This window comes from Drosophila persimilis, unplaced genomic scaffold (genome assembly GCF_003286085.1).
Source record: "Drosophila persimilis strain 14011-0111.01,24,50 unplaced genomic scaffold, DperRS2 tig00000477-arrow-pilon, whole genome shotgun sequence".
NCBI lineage: Eukaryota > Metazoa > Arthropoda > Insecta > Diptera > Drosophilidae > Drosophila > Drosophila persimilis.
Window position 1 is genome coordinate 3956643 of NW_020825313.1, and position 20414 is coordinate 3977056.

The 20414-nt window shown below is 41.3% G+C and overlaps 1 protein-coding gene across 2 annotated transcripts in view; it reads left to right on the plus strand.

Annotated features, from left to right (window-relative positions):
- Positions 1–18789, plus strand: part of LOC6603208 (rho GTPase-activating protein 26) — a 287480-nt gene extending 268691 nt beyond the window's left edge. For both annotated transcript variants that reach the window (XM_026989983.1, XM_026989982.1), the window contains exons 11-12: positions 17781–17860; positions 17916–18789. In XM_026989983.1, coding sequence (XP_026845784.1) covers positions 17781–17860; positions 17916–18016 — 181 coding nt within the window. In that variant the 3' untranslated portion in view covers positions 18017–18789. The remainder of the gene's footprint in view (positions 1–17780; positions 17861–17915) is intronic.
- The last annotated feature ends 1625 nt before the right edge of the window (positions 18790–20414 follow it).

Below are 20414 nucleotides of genomic sequence, written 5' to 3' on the forward strand. Positions count from 1 at the left end.
GAGCCCGATGGCATAATACCACCGAGAATGCAAGCGCAGCGAACCACGCGACCACCAATTAATCGAACAGCGCTGACGCCAGCGAGAGAAGTAACGAAACGCTCACGACCGCGTGCCCCACAAATCCGTTGACGAAGCGAAGAGAACGCGGAAACCCCAACGTAGACCACAGAAGAAACCACAAGAGCCCGACCCACGTCCTCGTAACTCTCGCCGGGGAAGAAAGGGGAGGGTGTAACGAACCTAAAAGGTTTCGATACAATCCGTCCCCCGACTTATAATGAGCGCATCGCACCACAACCAACGCCCCCTCTCCGCACGCAACCACTGATCAACACGCACCAATTCCATAACGCTGACCAAAGACATCAGGTCACGCGGACTTTCCCCACTTCAGGCCAAGCCATCGGCCAAGTGCGGTCTTCCGGGTTCATCGACTGCGGAAAGTTGACGCCGCGAAAATCTGCGACGATCACTAAGAACGGCAAAGTGCACTCCGACGCGGAAGTGCATTTTCAAACCCGCAGACCCTGCAATACGGGCCTATAAAAAGACGGCGACGAGAACTAAAGAACAACTTACGCAGAAATCCGGCCCACGGTACGGACGTTGTACCGAAACTTACGCAGAAAGCCGGCTCAGAGTACGGGCGTTGTACCAGAACTTACGCAGAAAAACCTGGTGTACAGACGTTTTACCCGGAACTTACAAGAGACACCGGCGACCACTTAAACTAAGTTCATTTAAAGTGCTAAGAATTATAATAAAGTGTGAAATTATCCAAGTAAACACCCGATTGCGTAAGTTCACTCCAACTAGCGGAGGCACCGACACTACCCCACCCCGAGTCCACGCACGCCGTTTCGAATGCACGACGAGCGACGTTCACTCCAGCCCCGATCCACCTCTCTACGATAGGCCGCCCCCCGACTCCGCCCTTAAGGTTCCATCCATTTCCACAAATTTCTTGTGGATTGACCCCTGGACGTGACTGAGCTTACCTCAGCCTGAAATAGGTACATCACAATGCGCACTAGAAAACACCACCCACAGCCCATTTGGTTCAAATTCACTTTGAACCAAATAAGCTGTGGGGTGAAAAAAGGCAGTATTTTTATTATTTATTATTTAAAACGTCTTAGAAAAATTTTAAAAAATATAAGAAGCTCTTTTTGGTTAAGTTTAAATATCAGTCTATCAGTGGTCATTTGATTTTCATTGGTAAGTTTGATGGTTTAGAAGTTATAAATGTTATAAAATAAACTTTAAAATGTGTAACGTGAGCCACTTTGCATATGTATGTACATATGTAGCAAGGCAGTATGTATGTACTATTAAAATTTCAATTAATATATTAACTTACTCAGCAAGAACATCATTGAATACTTTTTTGGTGTCGAAATTGCTATTATATTCGCACTTCAGTTTTATTTCACTGAGAGCACTGATTTTTTCCATTTCGGTTGGTTGGTATGCGGTTTCACCTAGTTTCAATTGTTTGTTTTTTACATAAATTTGTTGCTCACATAATGAAAACAAGCCCTATCGGCTTCCTTCTCCAAATTCAAATTTAATATTTTCGTAGTCCATGTTCTTACTGTCTGAACAACCGAATCGGAATGAATGCAGCAGAATAATGCGATATATTTTTGGCGCGCGCCTCCCAAGCTTGCCTATTGCACCGAATAAAAGAATCTATATCATTATATTCTATACACACGTTTAACAACAATAAATTACATATTACATAAATCTACATATTTACATATTAAATAATACGTGTATATTACTTTAAGCACGGCATCCTTTAACAATTTTTTTAAAATTAAATTAACTTCCTAATAAAAACGGTATTCATAAATTATGCAATAGCCATATTTCCTCAATTAAGAAAATGTTTTTTACGTTGTATTTACAGTTAAGTAACCAGCTGAACATGTCGTCGGAGACTGCGTAGCCACTGCAAATTTATTTGTTCCTTTTGTTTTCTTTTTTTTGTTCTGTATTTTTCGTTGGTGTATCGGCATAATTTGGTCAAAATCGCTGCGCGGAAATATGTCGCTTCTAAGCATCATAGCTCCGCGCGGAGATATGTCGTTTGTGACACGGGGGAAATATGTCGTCGGAGATATGACGCTATGCCAAAACGCTTCCTTCTGGACGTTACACACATCCATTTTCAGCAAAAATCTAATATACTACTATACTAATTTTTAGTATCGACTATAAAAACTTTATAATATTATATGTACATACTTGTACTTGTAAATATATGTAATTATATAAACCCGAGTTTTTCTGATAGATTTGAGGCTTTAATGTTTAGTGAAGTTCATTTTACGCCTGGTTATAATGCTTTGCAATTCTGTAAAGCTGATAAATGCAGCTATGTATGTATAAAAATGCACTTTGTAGCTAATGCTTACCCTCTGGACAATACTAGACTTTAAAATTCATAATTGATAATTTTTTGTATTATATTTTTTCTAAATATTGACTTTGAAAGCTCGGTTTAAGGTGTAGCCATTTGACCAATCCTCTGAATGCCGCATTTTGCCGCTAAACTCCCTTACTCGAAATACCACATTTTTTTACAGGAAATATGTACCACAATTTTCGATTTTTAACTGTTTATAACGGTAAACTGGCATTTTGGAAGGATCGTAACGGAATTTAATGGCAAAATGCGGCATTCAGAAGTTGGGTCAAACGGTTTATCCATCAATTTTTACAAACGATACCTTAAACGACGCCCGCTTAATGTATCTTACAACAAAAGTACAACAACGCAAGAAATGGATTTATTGGAAAGGTTAATATTTCCAAGACGGCAAGCTGAAGCTACAAAGTATTTCAATACAACCAGATGTAAGACACTTAATTTAACAGTAAACAGAACAAAAATTTACTGATTCTAAGAATTTAAAATAAAACTAAATCATAGAAAAACTATTACACAAATTTAAAGCCCCAAATCGATTAAATAAATCGGTTCGGTTCACAGCGTAAAAAAAGTTTAATATTGTGGCATAGTTTCCTCCTTGCTTATGTTGGTCTCCTCGTATTGAGTAGGATTCGGGAGAGTGCTTGGCACGTCTGGGATGCCTTTGTATCGGCGTACTGCATGTGCTTCCTGAATGAATGTCAGGTGCCCAGCATAACCACTAGGTATTTCAGCGCGTTTTGTGATGTAATGTCGTGTTCACCGACCGACATTTGAGCTGTCTCCACCTTCTTCCTGATGCTGATCAAAACAGCCTCCGTCTTGTATTCCGTCACCTGTAGTCCCGCTATGCTGCTGCCTCCGCCGCTGCTAGGTCCTTGGCTTCAACTACGATGGCCACGTCGTCGGCGAAGCCTACGGTCGTTGTGTCCTCGGGCAGGTTTAGTCGGAGAACTTCATTATACATCGTGTTCCACAATTGCGGCCCCAGCACTGACACCTGCGGAACTCCAGCTGTTCCTCTCTAGGATCTTGGCCCCCGCTCGTCTCGTACAGCAGCACCCTCTCGCTGAGGACGCTGTCCAGGAAGATCTCAGGAAGTATTTCGGGATCATACGAATCCGTAGAGCATCAATCGTTCCTTCCCAGTCTACCGTGTTGAACGTATTTTTGTCGAGGATAACCAGCAGGCAGTTCTGCTTCTTGGTTGTGATCTCGTCGATCTCCCTTTCCGGAAACCCTTCTAGTTAGGCGACAGGCCGCCGGCATCTTCTATGGCACGATTAATCCTATGTGCAATGAGATTTTCGCACACCTTCCCCGCGTTGTCTAGGAGACAAATTGCTCTGTACGAGGAAAACTCGTCTGGTGATTTCTCAGGGATCCTCCATGCGACGCTAGCTGGTTAGGCTTCTGGCGAGAGCGCTCGTGTTTAGCGTGTACTCAATGAAGTCCTTGCTCAGACTGTTTTTCCTACTGGGTCTGGAACGCTCGCCAATGGTGCACATTATGGCTCCGTAATGGCTTCCGGTGTATACTTCTCCTATTCTCCGAGTTACTTTGCGCAGTAGCGAAGAGCTCCTAACATGAGGTCACTGATCGAACCAGCAGCTCCCCTGCAGAAGGTTTGCTGGGCGCCCTCGTTCAGCAGGGCTAAGTCCAGCGATGCGAATATTTCAAGGAGGGTTTGACCTCTTCCGTTGGGTTACCAACTACCAACTCGTATACCCATACGTTTCCAGCACTCGCGCGCATGAATTTATTTCTGCCTTGTGAACGCAGAGGATTACCACCACATGCACACGTGGATGTCTTCCCCGTTCTGTTCTTCGCCCAAAGTTAATTTTCACCTGTTTTGTAAGACTAGCTAAAGTCTGATTTGAAGTCTCTCACCGTCTGTTGGAGAAAGTGCGGCCCTACAGTGCTTCAGGTTTAGCGGATGCATCTCCTCCAGGCTTCTGTCATCTCGGCCTTTTTCCACGCAGACTAAGCAGGTTTCCTTGTTTGGCCAGCCCTCTATAATGTTCCCTTTATCGATACAACCAAAGACTATACAATACCAAGATGTTGTATGAGCGACCAAAAAGCTGTTCTATGGCGGGTCCTAACATTAGAACCCAAAAGGCACGAGGCAGCGCGCGGGGTTTCAATTCCCTTTTCACCTGTACTTCGTCTCTACCGCGACCCCGCTGCCCATCGGTTTCGTCTGTTCGGTAATTCTGGACTCTCGAGCCTCAGCACCGTCGAAGCGGTGGTCGCGGATCGCCGATGTCTTTGGAGCGGCACAGTGGGACCTTTGGCCGTCTCAGCTTGCTAAATTAGTTAGTGAATATGAGTTCAATAAATATTTGCACACTGAAAAAATGTTAAACTTTGAGTGCTTATATCTTCTAAACTAAAACTATCTTGAAAATTCGACTGGAAAATTCTCTATTAGATGCGTACATTTAATTTATCTAAAGCACTCATACAATTTTTTTACTATTTCGGCTGAGTCCCCACTGTGTCGCGCCAAAGACATCAGCGACCACGCTGCCCTACGGTTTCGGCACGCAGACGATTCATATTTTGTTTTTGTATTCTTTCTCTCGAGACACAACGACTCGACGCTGACCGAGGCATTGACGAAGCCGCGTAGTTTTTCGGAGGCGAAGGTAGCGTAAAAGAGAATTGAAGTAATAGCCCCGCGCGCCCGTACCATGAAGCGTCAAACGAAAATTGCAAAAGAATTTGTTCCTCATGCAACATCTTGGTATTGTATAGTCTTTGATACAACGTACATATGCATCACCCCGATCGGTCCACTGTGCTATGAAAATTAGTCGCAATTTGCCCAATCACCAAGCACTTTTAGCACCTGGGCTGCGAGTTCCTCTTCTCGATTTTGCAGACCGTCCACTCCACATTGATTATGCCCTTTTGACTGCTTTTAAAAGCCTGTCTACGTCGATTTGTGGTGGTGGGGCGATTGCCCTCTGGGGGGCTCATAGATTAGATCCGTTTGCGTTGGGAAAAGCGTTTCCACGATATCCGTCACAAGTCCGCTTCATTGCATAGATCCCTTTAGCAGCTCGACAAGCTACGTTTGATCTCTTTAGTGAATTTGGTCCGCTTTTGGTGGTAGATGGTGCTTCAACTGTTTCCTGTGTCGCTATACAGTCTTGGTGTCTTCGCCTTGCTCTTTTCATTGCCCTCTGGTATCGGCGTCTTCCTGCTTGTCTCTCTTCGCTGATCCGCGATATCCAGCGACCACTGGTTTTCGCTGCTCCTATCCCATACTCTTTGCTTTCGCTGTTTATCTTAAAAATTAGTAACATTAGACACACATTAGACACACGCTGTACGCCTCAGAGCTGGGATCCGTCTGGTAGTGGCTTCATCTATGCAGCACGTGATAGGCGGGTGGTCACTGTGAGGGGAACGGCTGCCTGCATTTTCTGCTATGCTATATTTAATGTTGGCGAACGGCTCTAATTGCACGCTCAGGGCAATGTAGCAACTATAAAAATATATGCCAGCTACCGTGGCGTATCCCAATGGCTTGTAGCAGGCGCTTAATTTTTCCATTGAGTGTGGGTTCTATCAGTTTGAACATATATAGAACATGCTCTGCAGAGCGTCCCATATGCCCTATTATCGAACCCTGCTTTTGTGCATAATATGCAGATTGGCTTCTCTTTTCAGTCCTTCGAATTGGTCTGGGTGCCTCTACAGTTAAATCACTTGTCTGTTTTATCGTGACCGCTCTTGCATTTTGCCGCGATAAGCCAAAACGCTAGGCACTTGAAGCACGTCCTCGGCTAGTTCTTCTCCAGGATTCGAAAAACTGACCATCCAATTCGGAATTTTCCCTGCTGAAGCAGCTTGTCCGCAAGTTCTGGGGAGGAATATATATTCAGCGTTCCCTGGTATGTTTTCCGAAGTTTCGGGGCTGCTTCGGTCGGCAAGTCTCTGTCCATTTTGGTGAAAATTGCTCCGAGGACTGCCATTGTCCATTTCGATAGGTCCCTGACATCCATACACCTTCTCAGAGACTTGATATCGGCTATTTCAACCACTTTAATTTGAATTTCCTTGAGCAGCTTTGCAGTGGCGTCGTCCCAACTGTAACAAAAGTTCGCCTGCCGCGGTCCGTTATATGTCTCTGTACTCCATAATAGTTTTTTCCGACTTTACCGCCAGGAGTACCTTTGCGTGGGACGCCTTATCTTTGCCCTTCCCCTGTGGAGGGCGGTGCGATTTCACCGGTGAGTCTCGCGCCATTTTTGGCGACTTGGTGAAGGCGATTCCTTCCTCTTTGTTTGGGTTTTTATTAATTTTGATGTGTAGGGGTGTCCCTCAGGACCGTTTTTGCCGTTGAGATAAGCCGTGACAACATCCATTTGATGTAGGGGGGGACCATGTTCGACTGAAAGGGACGACGAGGGACTCGTACTCGTCCTTCATTGATGCTTTCCATAGCCCACCTTCAGTTTAACGTTCAGCTTTTGCGTGGTTCTGGGGAACTTGTATGTCTGCTGCCACTATCGCATTGAGCATATGATACTCCTTCCTCGCTCATCCTGGTTTCCACGTCCGTAGAATGATGGGCGTCCGGGTTCTGGAATTGTATGAATGTCATTACTGGACCTAATCTCCTTCTGTTTTTCTGGTTTATTTTCGGATCTGTAGACTTCTCGCTATTTATATAGTATACTGAGTTCTGGTTTTGTTGAACTTTAATCTCAGTTTTTTAGATGTGCCTTTATTATCATTTTTCCTTTTTCGAACACATATTTTTTGTCATTGTTTAATGCTTTTTGACCGATATAAAATTGTGCCGCAAATCAGGTACCAAGATAACATTTTCTAGTGTAACCGCTCTGTTGAGTCCAGGAACGTGAGAATACGGATAGAACACAATCGCTTTATTTAATCGGTACTGAGGCGTTGGTTGCTTTTATTTCCCATGAGCAATAAGAGGTTAATACATTGTATTCTTATATTACCTAATATTTACGCACGCTTCGTTTTTCTCCACGCTCTTTAATCGACTGCCCAAAACTATAGTGACCTTCTTGTCTTTCATAGTGTGACCTTTTTTTCTCTCTCTCTTGTTCTATATCTAGGGTATTTGCGCCATTGTTTAAAACTAAATATATATGCTAATTTTCTCCACAACACGCTCTATCGCGGAACTTTACTTTAACAGTTCCATGCCCTTCAGCAACAAGTGATTTACCGCCGGCTCTAAAATACTTTTCGTACTATCTTCTATGAACGACACAAAGCTTTCCTTGTCAGAACATAGATGCGCTGTTACGCCACTGTTTATGTACCGTTCCCCGGCACCGGCTAAAAAATACTTTTTGTATTATCTTCCGTGAACGACACAACGCGTTCCTTGTCAGAACATAGATGTTCCGTTACGCTACTGTCTATGCACTATGCACAACTATATTTAAAACTGGTGTATATTTTTCAGGTTTTTTGTGTCTTTGGTTGCAAAATGTTATGTACCTAATTTTGTCCCGCTTTTACTACGTGTGCCCTTGTTGTTTGCTTCCTCTTTCTTCCTTTTGACATGACATTCGGATTTAAAATGACCTTCTCTTCTTCTTTTTTACGCTAAAAGACTTTCTTAAATTTTGTTTTGTCATAACTAAAATTTAGTTTCGCATTGCTTGCAATTTTTTTGCTAACGCTTTCTTCCTGCTTATTCCCTTATTCAAAACTTTATATTTGTAGCATGCTTAAGCTCGGCGAGTCATCCCGCGTCGCAATCATAACAACAAAACTTTCAAAAGATTTTAGATGACCACCGCCAAAGCTTCGTGTACTACTTCAAATTTGGGAAAATTATTCTGTGTACTCATGTCTTCCGAAATTTTCAACGACAACAATTGTTTAAATAACAGCATTGCCTTTGCTGGTCTGCTTTGCTTTAAAATTGTCTTTAACTTTTGCCATGCCTGCGACGACGATACATAATTTTAATATTGTATAGTTGGAACGATTTAGGTTAGGTTAGCTTAGGTTAGGTAGAGGCGGCTGTCAGGCTCGCTAGGAGCCCGTCGCATTTGGGCCGGTTTCGGACCGTTATGGCTATTAGACTAATATGCGAGGAAAATTATAACTAAATTTACGAAGAGATCTAAGCATGCATTCCAAATACAAACACGATTACTTATTACGAAAAAGGTATCTGAGTATTAGTTACTTAATAAGAGGAAGGGAATTAGAGGATATAATCTGGTAGAGGGAATTATAATCCGAGCTTAAGACCCTAAACGGTTCATGCAAGGAATAACTCGATCTACACAGTGGAAGGGACACCGGTATATACATAGTTTCTAGTGAATCTAACAGGAATCGTGCAGTTTATGCGGCTCAAAAAATCAGGGCTATCTATGTCACCCTTGATCAAGTTGCGCATAAAAATCACACCAAGCCTTTTTCTACGGTAAACTTAGGATAGGAGGACCTTCTGATCACTTGTGGGATCGGTATAGACGGGTCAGCTAGCGAGCTTGCGGACACCACGGACACGGACGCTCCGAGGCGATGAATTCGGTTACCGAATCTGCATTGCCAGCAGCTGTCGTTGCCCTTAGAGTGGCAAACTAGATCAATTGCTGCACACTTTAAGTGGTCGGAGTCACTTTTTCTGCAACGAGCGGCCGAGTGACGGTTGGCACTTGCAGATCCCGCGGAGTGACCCTTTTGCGCCTTCAGCGCAGCTACTCCGGACACTATGAGAGATCAGAAAATGAAACTTCCGTTTCTTTCTTCTCTAGCTCAGACTGTTGCGCCAGACTAGAAGTAATAAGATGCACTTGCGATCCAGAACCGAGCAGGGAAGAAAGAATCGAGCAAGGAATAAATGTAGAAGGCGGATCGAGACGTAATTATCCGAAGAAGAGGACGGTATTGTAGAATAACTCAAACTCCGTCGAAATAAGATTTGCAGGTGGTCTCCAATGTAGTGAAATATCCGAAACTCAAAGTTAAGTTTTTTATTTTCTATGGCTCAATTTGGACCGACTTGACCGCGGGTCTGCTTGACTTAACCGGAACTAATCTTTCCGCTGCTGGCTAGATTTCATCAGCCCTTTTTTCGGTGCTCACGATTCTCGCTTCGGGTGTCGCTTTCCTCGGCTGCATCTTCGTTTCGATGGCGTACGTGCCTGGACCACTATTTGGGGATGCGTCGGCTTTGATGAAAGGCGACTGCTGCTGGTGATCGGTGTTGCATTACATGAGGGAGTTAGGAGTGTGAGCGCGGATTAGTCCTCAAGTGTGGCGTTATTCTAGGAAATCGATCTCTTGACAGTTGCGTGATTTTGGAGTGGATGATTCAATGGGGTCTATTGTTTATAATTGGTGACACTAGCTTGGAGTGTGGGAAGAATCATTTGTTTATTCTAGGCGGTGTCCTGTTACTTGCGATTAGGGTGGGTGAATAGGACGTAAACATAATGTGCATGTGAAGTGGGGAATTATGGATATGTCACTCACCCAACGTTTGTTAATAGTCTGTCCCTAGGCGTTTACCTTCGAGTACAGTGACGGGGTGTCAAGTATAATAGTTGAGGTTGGTCCTTCTTCCTCTTCTATTGTTGGGTTCATGCATTTGACAGTGAATTTCTTAGAAGTTTTCTTAAATTTGATGGCTACATAGCTTAGTAGTCCTATTATAATTATAACAATTGATATTAGTAAACTTATTTGTAATAGATTACTATCAGGCAGGCTCCGTTTTTCACTTACTTTTGCGGACTTCGTTTTCTGCCAAAACGTTTAGTTTTCGATTTAAGGTGCTCCAGTTATCACATATTTTTGCTATGTTTAATTTTTAATCGTTTCTGGCAAACAAAAACAGCTGACCTGACTGCTTTGTAACAGGCTCTGCACACTGAGCCCATCCCGGGGGAATGGTGGGAGTTTTTGACAGATGTGCAACTTCGATTCACACTGGCACCATCCGTCAAAAACAGCTGATGCCAATACAGTACATTTGAGAGGAAGATTTATACATTTTTTTCTTATAATGGATGATGAAGATGTAGCAATTATTTCGGCCGTGTTTCAACAGCAAGATATGCGAACAGCCCGATAGCAGCACCAGTTCTGGTAATTTTAATCAGTCAGCAGAACAGATACGATCTGCAATCGCAAAATATTGTTTAGACCATAATGCAAATTATAAACTTATTTATTTATATTTCTCAGCACTTCCAATAAATCATTCTGTAATTTTTTTTGCGTGTGGATGAGGCTATCTTTTCCTGCCTCATATTATGTTCTTCCTTCTTCCTGTGAAGGTCCTTCTGCTCTTCGAATCGCTCTCTGTCGATCTCTGCCATCCAAGTGTCTACTTTTTTGGTTCGCTTTGGCGGGGGCCTTTGTTGCCAGAAAAGGTGCTGGAGCTACATGATCCGTCCAGACTACATCCATCCAACTCGAAAAAAACTCATTATTAAAGAATAAATTATGCATAACATAAAGCATTTACAGAGCATACAAATATTTGTTCTATGTTGGCAGTCGTCCGCCATTTATTCGCCACACACTTGCAACTTCAGCCTGGCAGACTAGGCCATGCCGCATTCAATCTCATCGCCAGCCTTGAATGCATCCGAGCCATTGGGCATGATTGTTGTTTTTTTTTTTGTCACAATCATTGTTTACGTTTTCGCAGTGTATACCATTATTTCGTTGTGAATGAAAATTATTCAGAGTTGCATTTGAATACCATCTGCTAACTATCGCATAGAAACGTGCGGTTTAGGAGCATCCAAAATGGATGGTGGACTAACTGGGAAATTTTCGGAACGGCAAATCCTTACGGACCATCCCCGAAATGGATGGTGGATGGTCGTCAGTGTGAATAGCCTATAAGAATACAGCGTGATTAAAATGCCTTTTATTTTTTCAATTACTTGTTTTGAAGCAAAACGACGGCAGAAATTACGTGATCCAAGAAGATCCAGACATCTTAGATGCAACAATTGTGTATTTAACATGTCTGACGAACTGTGAGTAACAGCATGCAAATTGAAAATTAAATTGCCAATATGCTTTCTCCTGGATATAAAGATAAACTGTAATTTTGAAATAAAAAATTAATTTGCTGCACTTATATTTTAAAGTCCAAATTAAATGGGGTGGGAAACAGATGTTCTTGCCCAGATGTTCTGTTAACCGCATTTTACTCACAGTCTGAGCTGTTACATGCGCATTTGTGATGTTATACGCCAAAATTTATTTCTTTCCAACGTTTCGATAACCAAATCGGACTGCCTCAGCTGTTTGCACCAAAACGAAAATTGTTGTTGACCTGGCCAATTTTTTCCGAAGCAAATTTGAGGTTGGTTAAAATAAAATTATTTATAAAGAAAGCACAAAATGAATTACCCTGATATAGGCGTCAGGTTTATCTATTCATCTATTTTTTTCCTTTTTCCTTTCGTTTTGTTGTATAAAAAGCCGTTTACTTTTCATTTCGTCAACGAAAATGTTCTCGTTTTGAAAACAAAGAAATCTTGCAGAATGTGAAAACGGGAGCCCCAATTTATTTGATTTCAAAAGTAAATCGGTAGCCTGTGGGAGCGATGAATTGGAATGTGCTGGTTCCTGGACGTGTTCCGACGTGAAGTTTGAGTCCACTTTCTAAAAGTTGTGTACCCGCCTGACAACACTTCGCAACTAAGAATGTCCGGTGTTAGCCAGGTCCCGGTAAGCACAACAACATGCAAATGCAACACTATCTCAAAAAAGAATGTCGAGCTTACTGCGTAAGCCTCTAACATTTTGGTATGTTAATAGCAGGAAAGTTAGTTTTTTGATTGAGTGGAAAGATTTGATGGAAAGATTTTGATGGCACGTTGGGCTGATTTGGGAGGTTTATGGAGGGCCTATTCTTCTTCTTAACCTTAAACTCTTTAATTTAAAGACGCTTATCTTAAATGAGGCTATCTCCCTGGCATTGGAGAAATTAAACTTCTGCTACTGCAATGCAGACCATTACGTTTAGCGATAGCATCACCCACGAGGCCTTTTTCAGCAGGGGACACTTGGATGAGCGTTCTTAAAGAAAGCACAAGCCGACGCACGAAAAAATAATTCAATTACGTTTTTACACATTGTAAAAGGCATGCAATCGCGGTAAGAAAAGAGAACGAACGATAACGATATTTAGCCGATGGTTTTCAAATGCAACCCTAAAAAACAATAAATGGCAATACAAAATATTTCGGGCTTAGACATATTTCTAATCCTATTTTAAATTTAAAAATTTTCAAGGCCAAAAAAAGCCAAAAATACACCTGAAACAATACAAAATGGAGGCAGTGGATACTGGTGGTTGTGAGTTTAATAAATATATTTATGTTATTTATTATTTGTTATATTGTAGTATTGTTATTTTAGTATTTTCTAGCCATATAAAAAAAAATACACGCATGTTGAAGTGGAGTGCGGGGATGGAACATTTTGGCATGAAAGATTAGGTAGAGGCGGCTCAAAGCTCGCTCGGAGCCCGTCACACTTAGGCCGGTTTCGGCCCGTTGCATAAAGACGAATAAAGCAGATATCGAGCTGAAACTTAATATATTTGATAAATCATTTGACCACGCCTACCACAATAGCCCATATATGACAAGAAGCGTATACGTGATCATAAAGAAAAGTTGTTAGAGATATAAATGTATGATATACATTTTTGTATGATTTCTATGTAATAGTGGTAAATATAAAACAGGTTTTTGGATAAAGAATTATTATTTTGATTAAATTCTTCCCTAATGACAGGTATAATTTTTTTTTTTTTTTCTACTATTTAAGTATTTCTAACAATTTATTGTTAATGTTCTGTGAGAAAACGCATCACTGCGCTGCACCTCTTTCTGCCAAGTTTGCAGAGCTCAGTGGTGCGCTTCCTATCTATTGTCGGCCATGTTTGCGAGTTATGTGACAACATGACGCTGATCGCCACCTATCGTATATTATTCGCTTGTATTGTTATTTTATGATTAGCTTACAGGTGGCCATTGGTATACGAATATCCTCCTTATGTTGGAGAGGGGGGATTTTAGTACCAGATCTGGCCAACTCGTCTGCTATACAGTTGCTCTCAATGAGCTGGTGGCCCGATTCATATAACGCTGATAGCAAATTGCTGAGCCATTTTGTAATGAAATCTGCGGCAGTCTGCCACGGTGGCCGAGTTCGAGGGAATCGCTTTTAGCTTTAGTCGCACTTAGCTTGGCTGTCACCATAAGTGTTTTTTCGAGTTGCCGTAACGGCAGCTGCATGAAGGCAGTTCAGAGCTTCCTTGATTGATATGACCTCTGCTTGGAAGAAACTACAGTGGTCAGGGAGCCTGAAGGAGTAACGTATGTCTAGCTGTTCGGAGTAGAGTCCTCCTTCGACTTTATTGTCCAGCCTCGATCCGTCTATAAATATGTTTAGGGACCCCTCTGGGCCTGGAAGTCCCTCGAGCCAATCGTCTCTATGAAGGATGATTGTATTGATGGGAGAATCTGTGTACTCTATTGGAACTTGATAGTCCGTTTTTGCTGGGACAATGTTGCTGTTATTTAGTGTGGATGAGTGACCTATGTGCTGTGGTACCCATATCTGCCCGCTCTTTTCCTGCAAGTTCAAGGCTTTGTAGGCATAAAATGGTATTGAGCGCACTATTTGGAGTACTGCGAAAAGCTCCAGTTCGCTGAACTTTACCCATTGGACTATGCTTGGGTTCATGCCCCATTTTAAGCCAATCCCTTTTCTGCATGTGTAGAGCGCTGTCGTTGCCTTCATCACTCTATCTTTGACACTAAATGTTTTGTCAATTAACAACCCTAAGTAATGGGCACTGTCGCTGAAGGAGAATAAGACTAGTTTCGTTTTCGAGCCAAGCTTTAATGTTATTAAGTCGCAGAGTGTTTGCGGGTATTTCCCCGCAGAATAGATAATTGCAACGTCGTCCGCGTATGCCGCTACTTTGCAGCACCTCGTCCGGACCTGGCGATTTAAACGGTTAGAATCTGTTTTACTGCCCAGCTGTTCTGTTTTTGACGGATGTATTCCATCGAAGCTACCGATCCTTCTTTAGGATGGTTGTATACCCGGGGAAATGAGTATATAATAGAATGTGTGGGGACTCCTCACTGGAGTTGGTCCACGTACCATCAAGAGGCCCTTTTTTTATTTTCTTTTTTGTATATTTCTGATTTTATAGTCTACCCATTGTTTCTCCACAGTATCGCTTTTAGCTCTGTAGGAGAAAGTCCTGCAGATTTTACGAAGGATGCCTATTGATTTTGACCACCAGGGGGCCATCTTTTTACCCCTTGGTTTGTTTGGGGGAATGGTGCCGTGAAGGCTTTGTTGCATGCTTCCGTGAACCTTTTCACAAGACGATTTAGGTCGTTCATCTTGTCTGGGCATATGACCCCCTTCCGCCCCCACAAAGGACAATCTGTGGCATCCACAGCTTAGAAGATACGGGAAAAACGCACAATCATAGAAAATTACCATATCTACCAGGATGACGAATCTTGATCAGATCGGATTATTATTTTAGCCAAAAGTGACAAATCAATTTTCGGTCGATACGCAGAGCCCGACGACACGTTCGGACTGATTTTCTGTCGCTCTCGCATGCACTCTTTTTCAATGCTAGCGCCGTCTGCCCTAGGAGAGCGTTACTGACTAAGTCCCGGGTATAAATGTAAAGTTGCGGTCGCAGCAGCAACTCACAACGTTCCCTCTCGTTATATATTAGATTTGATCTATTTGCTTTTTTTGTTACATTTCTTATTTTTTACATCTCAGCCAATTAAAACTAAAATGGTAAACATTAGATAGAAATATTATCGATATAAAGCTTCGGCACTCTGAAGTAATCTTACTTATTCTTAGAATATTATTTTATCAATTCGCTTCAAGCTCTTGCTTAAGCCGGTCGTGTTTTTCTTGCTCCTGAATTCTCTGCCTCTTGTTTAAATATCATACAACATTGTTGTAATTTTGTTTTGGTATATTTGGACGTTGACATGCAATGACTGCATCTTTCAAGAGGCGTCGCAGTTACTGCACCGTCAAGTGGCCCGTGTGAAACCAGCAGAAGGCTGCTACGCGCGGATCCCAGGCAAAACGCAGCCCTCCTCCCGCCCAACCGACCAAGGGGCGCTGCCGCATGACGCGCGGTGCCTAGCCGAACCAAACGCCAACATGCAAGAAAGATAGCTATTAGACTAACATTCGAGGAAAAGTAGCACTAAACTTACTAAGAAACTAAGCATGCAATCAAACTTAAAATAAAATACCACTACAGTTACTAATAAATAGAAAGGTGTGCAAGGATTAATAATTTAATAAGAGGAAGAGAATTAGTGTTGGATATAATATGGTAGAGGGAATTATAATCCGAGCATATGACCCTAAACGGTTCATGCAAGGAATAATTCGATCTACAAAGTGGAAGGAACAACGGTATAACATTTCTAGTCAGTCTAATAGGAAATATATCATCGAATCTCTTTTATATTGATTATAATTTATGTTAATCACCAGTGTTTCGTTTGTAAACAAGTGTTTAATAAAAATATAATATCGCAGCGTAATAACCAGGGACCGTAAATAATCATTTTTTTTTTTTAATAAAAAAATCTCTTGCTTTTAATGGACCTAGAAAAACACTATTTACACCAAAATCTTTATTTTTGTACAATCTCTGCATTGCCGCCATGATTTGTAAACTTTTGATTTTTTACGATTTTCTTCACAGATAATCATTATATTTGACAACTAATTAAACGTATTTCCGACAACAAAACCAAAAATAACAAAACATTTTAATGTATTTTCAAAAAGAAAATTTTAGCACAGGGTGTAGCTTTGTGGTCCTTTGACAAGGATATGCGATAATATTGGCGAACATTCTAGCACAGAAGCTGTAAATTCCTGTTGAGTTTTATTTTAAGCGAAAAAAATAAAAATCATAGATAATCATTATTTTTGAGTTTTTTTTTTTTTATCAAGAATAATGATTAATTAATCTAGGTTAGGTTAGGTTAAGGCGGTAGCCGGGAGGGGGGATGTAAGCCTCCCGCCCCGAGCTCACTTGGACCTATAGAAGGTCCGTTGTGTTGCCGCGTGGGCATGTGCCCCATCTCGTTGCCTGAACCGTGAGAGCAGACTACTGCAGGATTAAGGGCAGTCCCATCCGGTGGCTTGGATGTACATCGAATCTTCTAGATTGGATTCTGTCCAATCTCTCTAACCGTAATCAACGTGTTTTTTTTTGTAATGTGTTGTCAAATATTGTTAATGTTACTTCAGGAGTGACACAGGGAAGTCATCTGGGCCCGCTTGTGTTTATTTTATTTGTGAATGACTTTACTCAAGTTACAACATACTCTACTACACTAATGTATGCTGATGATGTTAAAATCTGTCTGCCTTACTCTGATTGGTACTTGCACACACGCCTTCAACTGGATCTAGGTGAACTACTCTTGTGGAGCATGTTAAACTAATCTTCGTTTTCTGAACCTTTCTAAATTCAAACTTATTACATTTTACCGTCATGCTCCACATTTTGTCTCATATGTTTTAGGAAATCTCGTCCGTGAGCGAATTTCGAGTTCAAATGACCTCGGAGTCCTTTTTGATCATAAGATGTGTTTTAACACCCATATAGCTGCAACTGTAAATAAAGCTAAGGGTGTTTTAGCGTTCATCAAGCGTTGGTCCAAGGAGTTTGACGACCCGTACGTAACGAAACAACTGTATATATCATTAGTACGTCCGATATTGGAGTATTGTTTCTGTGTGTGGAGCCCGCAGTATAAAGAGCAGCAGGTTGTTATTGAATCTGTGCAAAAGCAATTTTTAATTTTTGCCCCTCGTAACTTTCACTGGGACTCGGGTAGAATCTTGCCACCCTACCGGGGTAGACTAAATCTAATTGACCTGTCGTCGTTGCACCATCGCAGAATATGTTATGGGGTAATGTTCGTGCACAAGCTCATTCTTGGGATTGTTGACTCCAAAAGAGTCAGATTGACTTGGCCGTTCCATCTAGACCTACCCGTACTTTTGGCTAATCCGCTTACCGATATGTAGGTCTAATTATGCCCGACATTAACCCTTTAGGGTTATAGGCCATAACTATAACTCCCTCTGTCATACCTCATCCCCTGAACAATCCCTTAAGCTAATAGCATGCAATATTTATAATCACCCAAAATTTAACAAACTTTTAACTTCTCTTCTTTCCTCCTTTTGTAATTAAGTACCATTATTAGCAGATAATTGTTAGCTAACTAAATAAATCAAATATTTTTAGACGCGTGCGGACACTATATGCTTGCATGGGAGAAAGCGAAGGGGAACTATCCTTTGAGCCGAATCAAATAATAACTAATGGTAAGCGGCAGTATTGTCGCAAAGAACCTATTTTGACTTCTTTTTTGATTTTCAGTGCGCTTTTCACATGAGCCTGGATGGTTGCAGGGTACACTGAACGGTAAGACAGGACTCATTCCGGAGAACTATGTGGAACATTTGAAGCCATACAATTAAATCATGTGATTATAGCGATTCTTCTGCTTTTAACGTATGTCTGTAAGAAACGCTATGATTATATTGATTTCCGCATCTGCCGATGATAAAGTAGAAGTAGGATGAAATTCAACAACAAAAATATATTGCTTGTACACAAATTTTTTGTATCTATACGTTTTTAACTATCAGCAAAGATTTACTGACTTACTGCTTTACGCTTCCATTTGTTGCTTAATTGTAATAAAATAATTGTAACAAATTTACAAAAAATGTATGTCTATAAATATTACAACATTTTACGGCTTATAAAATATTAAAACTACGAGAATAAAAAAGGGGCTAAAAAGGGTAAAATGTTCGACCATGTTATGTAAACCACAGAACTATTTATTAAATCCAGACGTATCCGAAATTTGTAAAAATAGTATAAGATTCACTGTGGAATGAATTTATCAGCATATCAAATATACCAAAAAATATAAAGCCAATACGCATTTTTACCCTGCATGACTCTTGTACTATACCCACCAGAATATACAAAAAATATAAGGTTAAAACAAGGAACACATTAAAGGACGCGGATTAGCTTCCATACACACAATGAAAAATAATGATATGCTGAATCAAAATATATACACATACATACACACCATGAAAACTTATAATATACTGAATCAAAATATGTTTGTTAACATGTTGCCAAAAATAAGTGTGTTTATATCAAAATTATATATGATTTACCTATGAATCTAGAATAAATGACAACTAAGCTTCTTTTGTAAATGAGCCTTTGTACTTTCAGTTATTAGCATGTCTGAAATTAAAAAAAAATAAAGCCTAATATACAGAATCTTTTACGTGATATTATTGATTATATCTTTTACAGTGATATTTATTGGGCCACTGTGCCAGACGACGGATGCTGTCGATGACGATCTGTGTAGACGATCTGCTATGCAGACGAGCCTCCCTCGCGGCTCTTGGGATGCAGAGATTAAGAGCGTAGGGAGAAGCAAACAATCAATAACAATAACAACAAGCTGCGCTAGGTTCAAAGATCTGTTCTCTGTAATGCTTTTTGTCCTGCAATGGACAGGCGCTTAGCCGAACATACTCACCCCTGTTGAAAAGCACTGTGGCTATCTAGTTGTCCAGGGGACGCCTTCAGCGCAGCTACTCCGGACACTATGAGAGATCAAAAACTGAAACTTCCGTTTCTTTCTTCTCTAGCTCAGACTGTTGCGCTAGACTAGAAGTAATAAGATGCACTTGCGATCCAGAACCGAGCAGGGAAGAAAGAATCGAGCAAGGAATAAATGTAGAAGGCGGATCGAGACGTAATTATCCGAAGAAGAGGACGGTATTGTAGAATAACTCAAACTCCGTCGAAATAAGATTTGCAGGTGGTCTCCAATGTAGTGAAATATCCGAAACTCAAAGTTAAGTTTTTTTATTTTCTATGGCTCAATTTGGACCGACTTGACCGCGGGTCTGCTTGACTTAACCGGAACTTATCTTTCCGCTGCTGGCTAGATTTCATCAGACCTTTTTTCGGTGCTCACGATTCTCGCTTCGGGTGTCGCTTTCCTCGGCTGCATCTTCGTTTCGATGGCGTACGTGCCTGGACCACTATTTGGGGATGCGTCGGCTTTGATGAAAGGCGACTGCTGCTGGTGATCGGTGTTGCATTACATGAGGGAGTTAGGAGTGTGAGCGCGGATTAGTCCTCAAGTGTGGCGTTATTCTAGGAAATCGATCTCTTGACAGTTGCGTGATTTTGGAGTGGATGATTCAATGGGGTCTATTGTTTATAATTGGTGACACTAGCTTGGAGTGTGGGAAGAATCATTTGTTTATTCTAGGCGGTGTCCTGTTACTTGCGATTAGGGTGGGTGAATAGGACGTAAACATAATGTGCATGTGAAGTGGGGAATTATGGATATGTCACTCACCCAACGTTTGTTAATAGTCTGTCCCTAGGCGTTTACCTTCGAGTACAGTGACGGGGTGTCAAGTATAATAGTTGAGGTTGGTCCTTCTTCCTCTTCTATTGTTGGGTTCATGCATTTGACAGTGAATTTCTTAGAAGTTTTCTTAAATTTGATGGCTACATAGCTTAGTAGTCCTATTATAATTATAACAATTGATATTAGTAAACTTATTTGTAATAGATTACTATCAGGCAGGCTCCGTTTTTCACTTACTTTTGCGGACTTCGTTTTCTGCCAAAACGTTTAGTTTTCGATTTAAGGTGCTCCAGTTATCACATATTTTTGCTATGTTTAATTTTTAATCGTTTCTGGCAAACAAAAACAGCTGACCTGACTGCTTTGTAACAGGCTCTGCACACTGAGCCCATCCCGGGGGAATGGTGGGAGTTTTTGACAGATGTGCAACTTCGATTCACACTGGCACC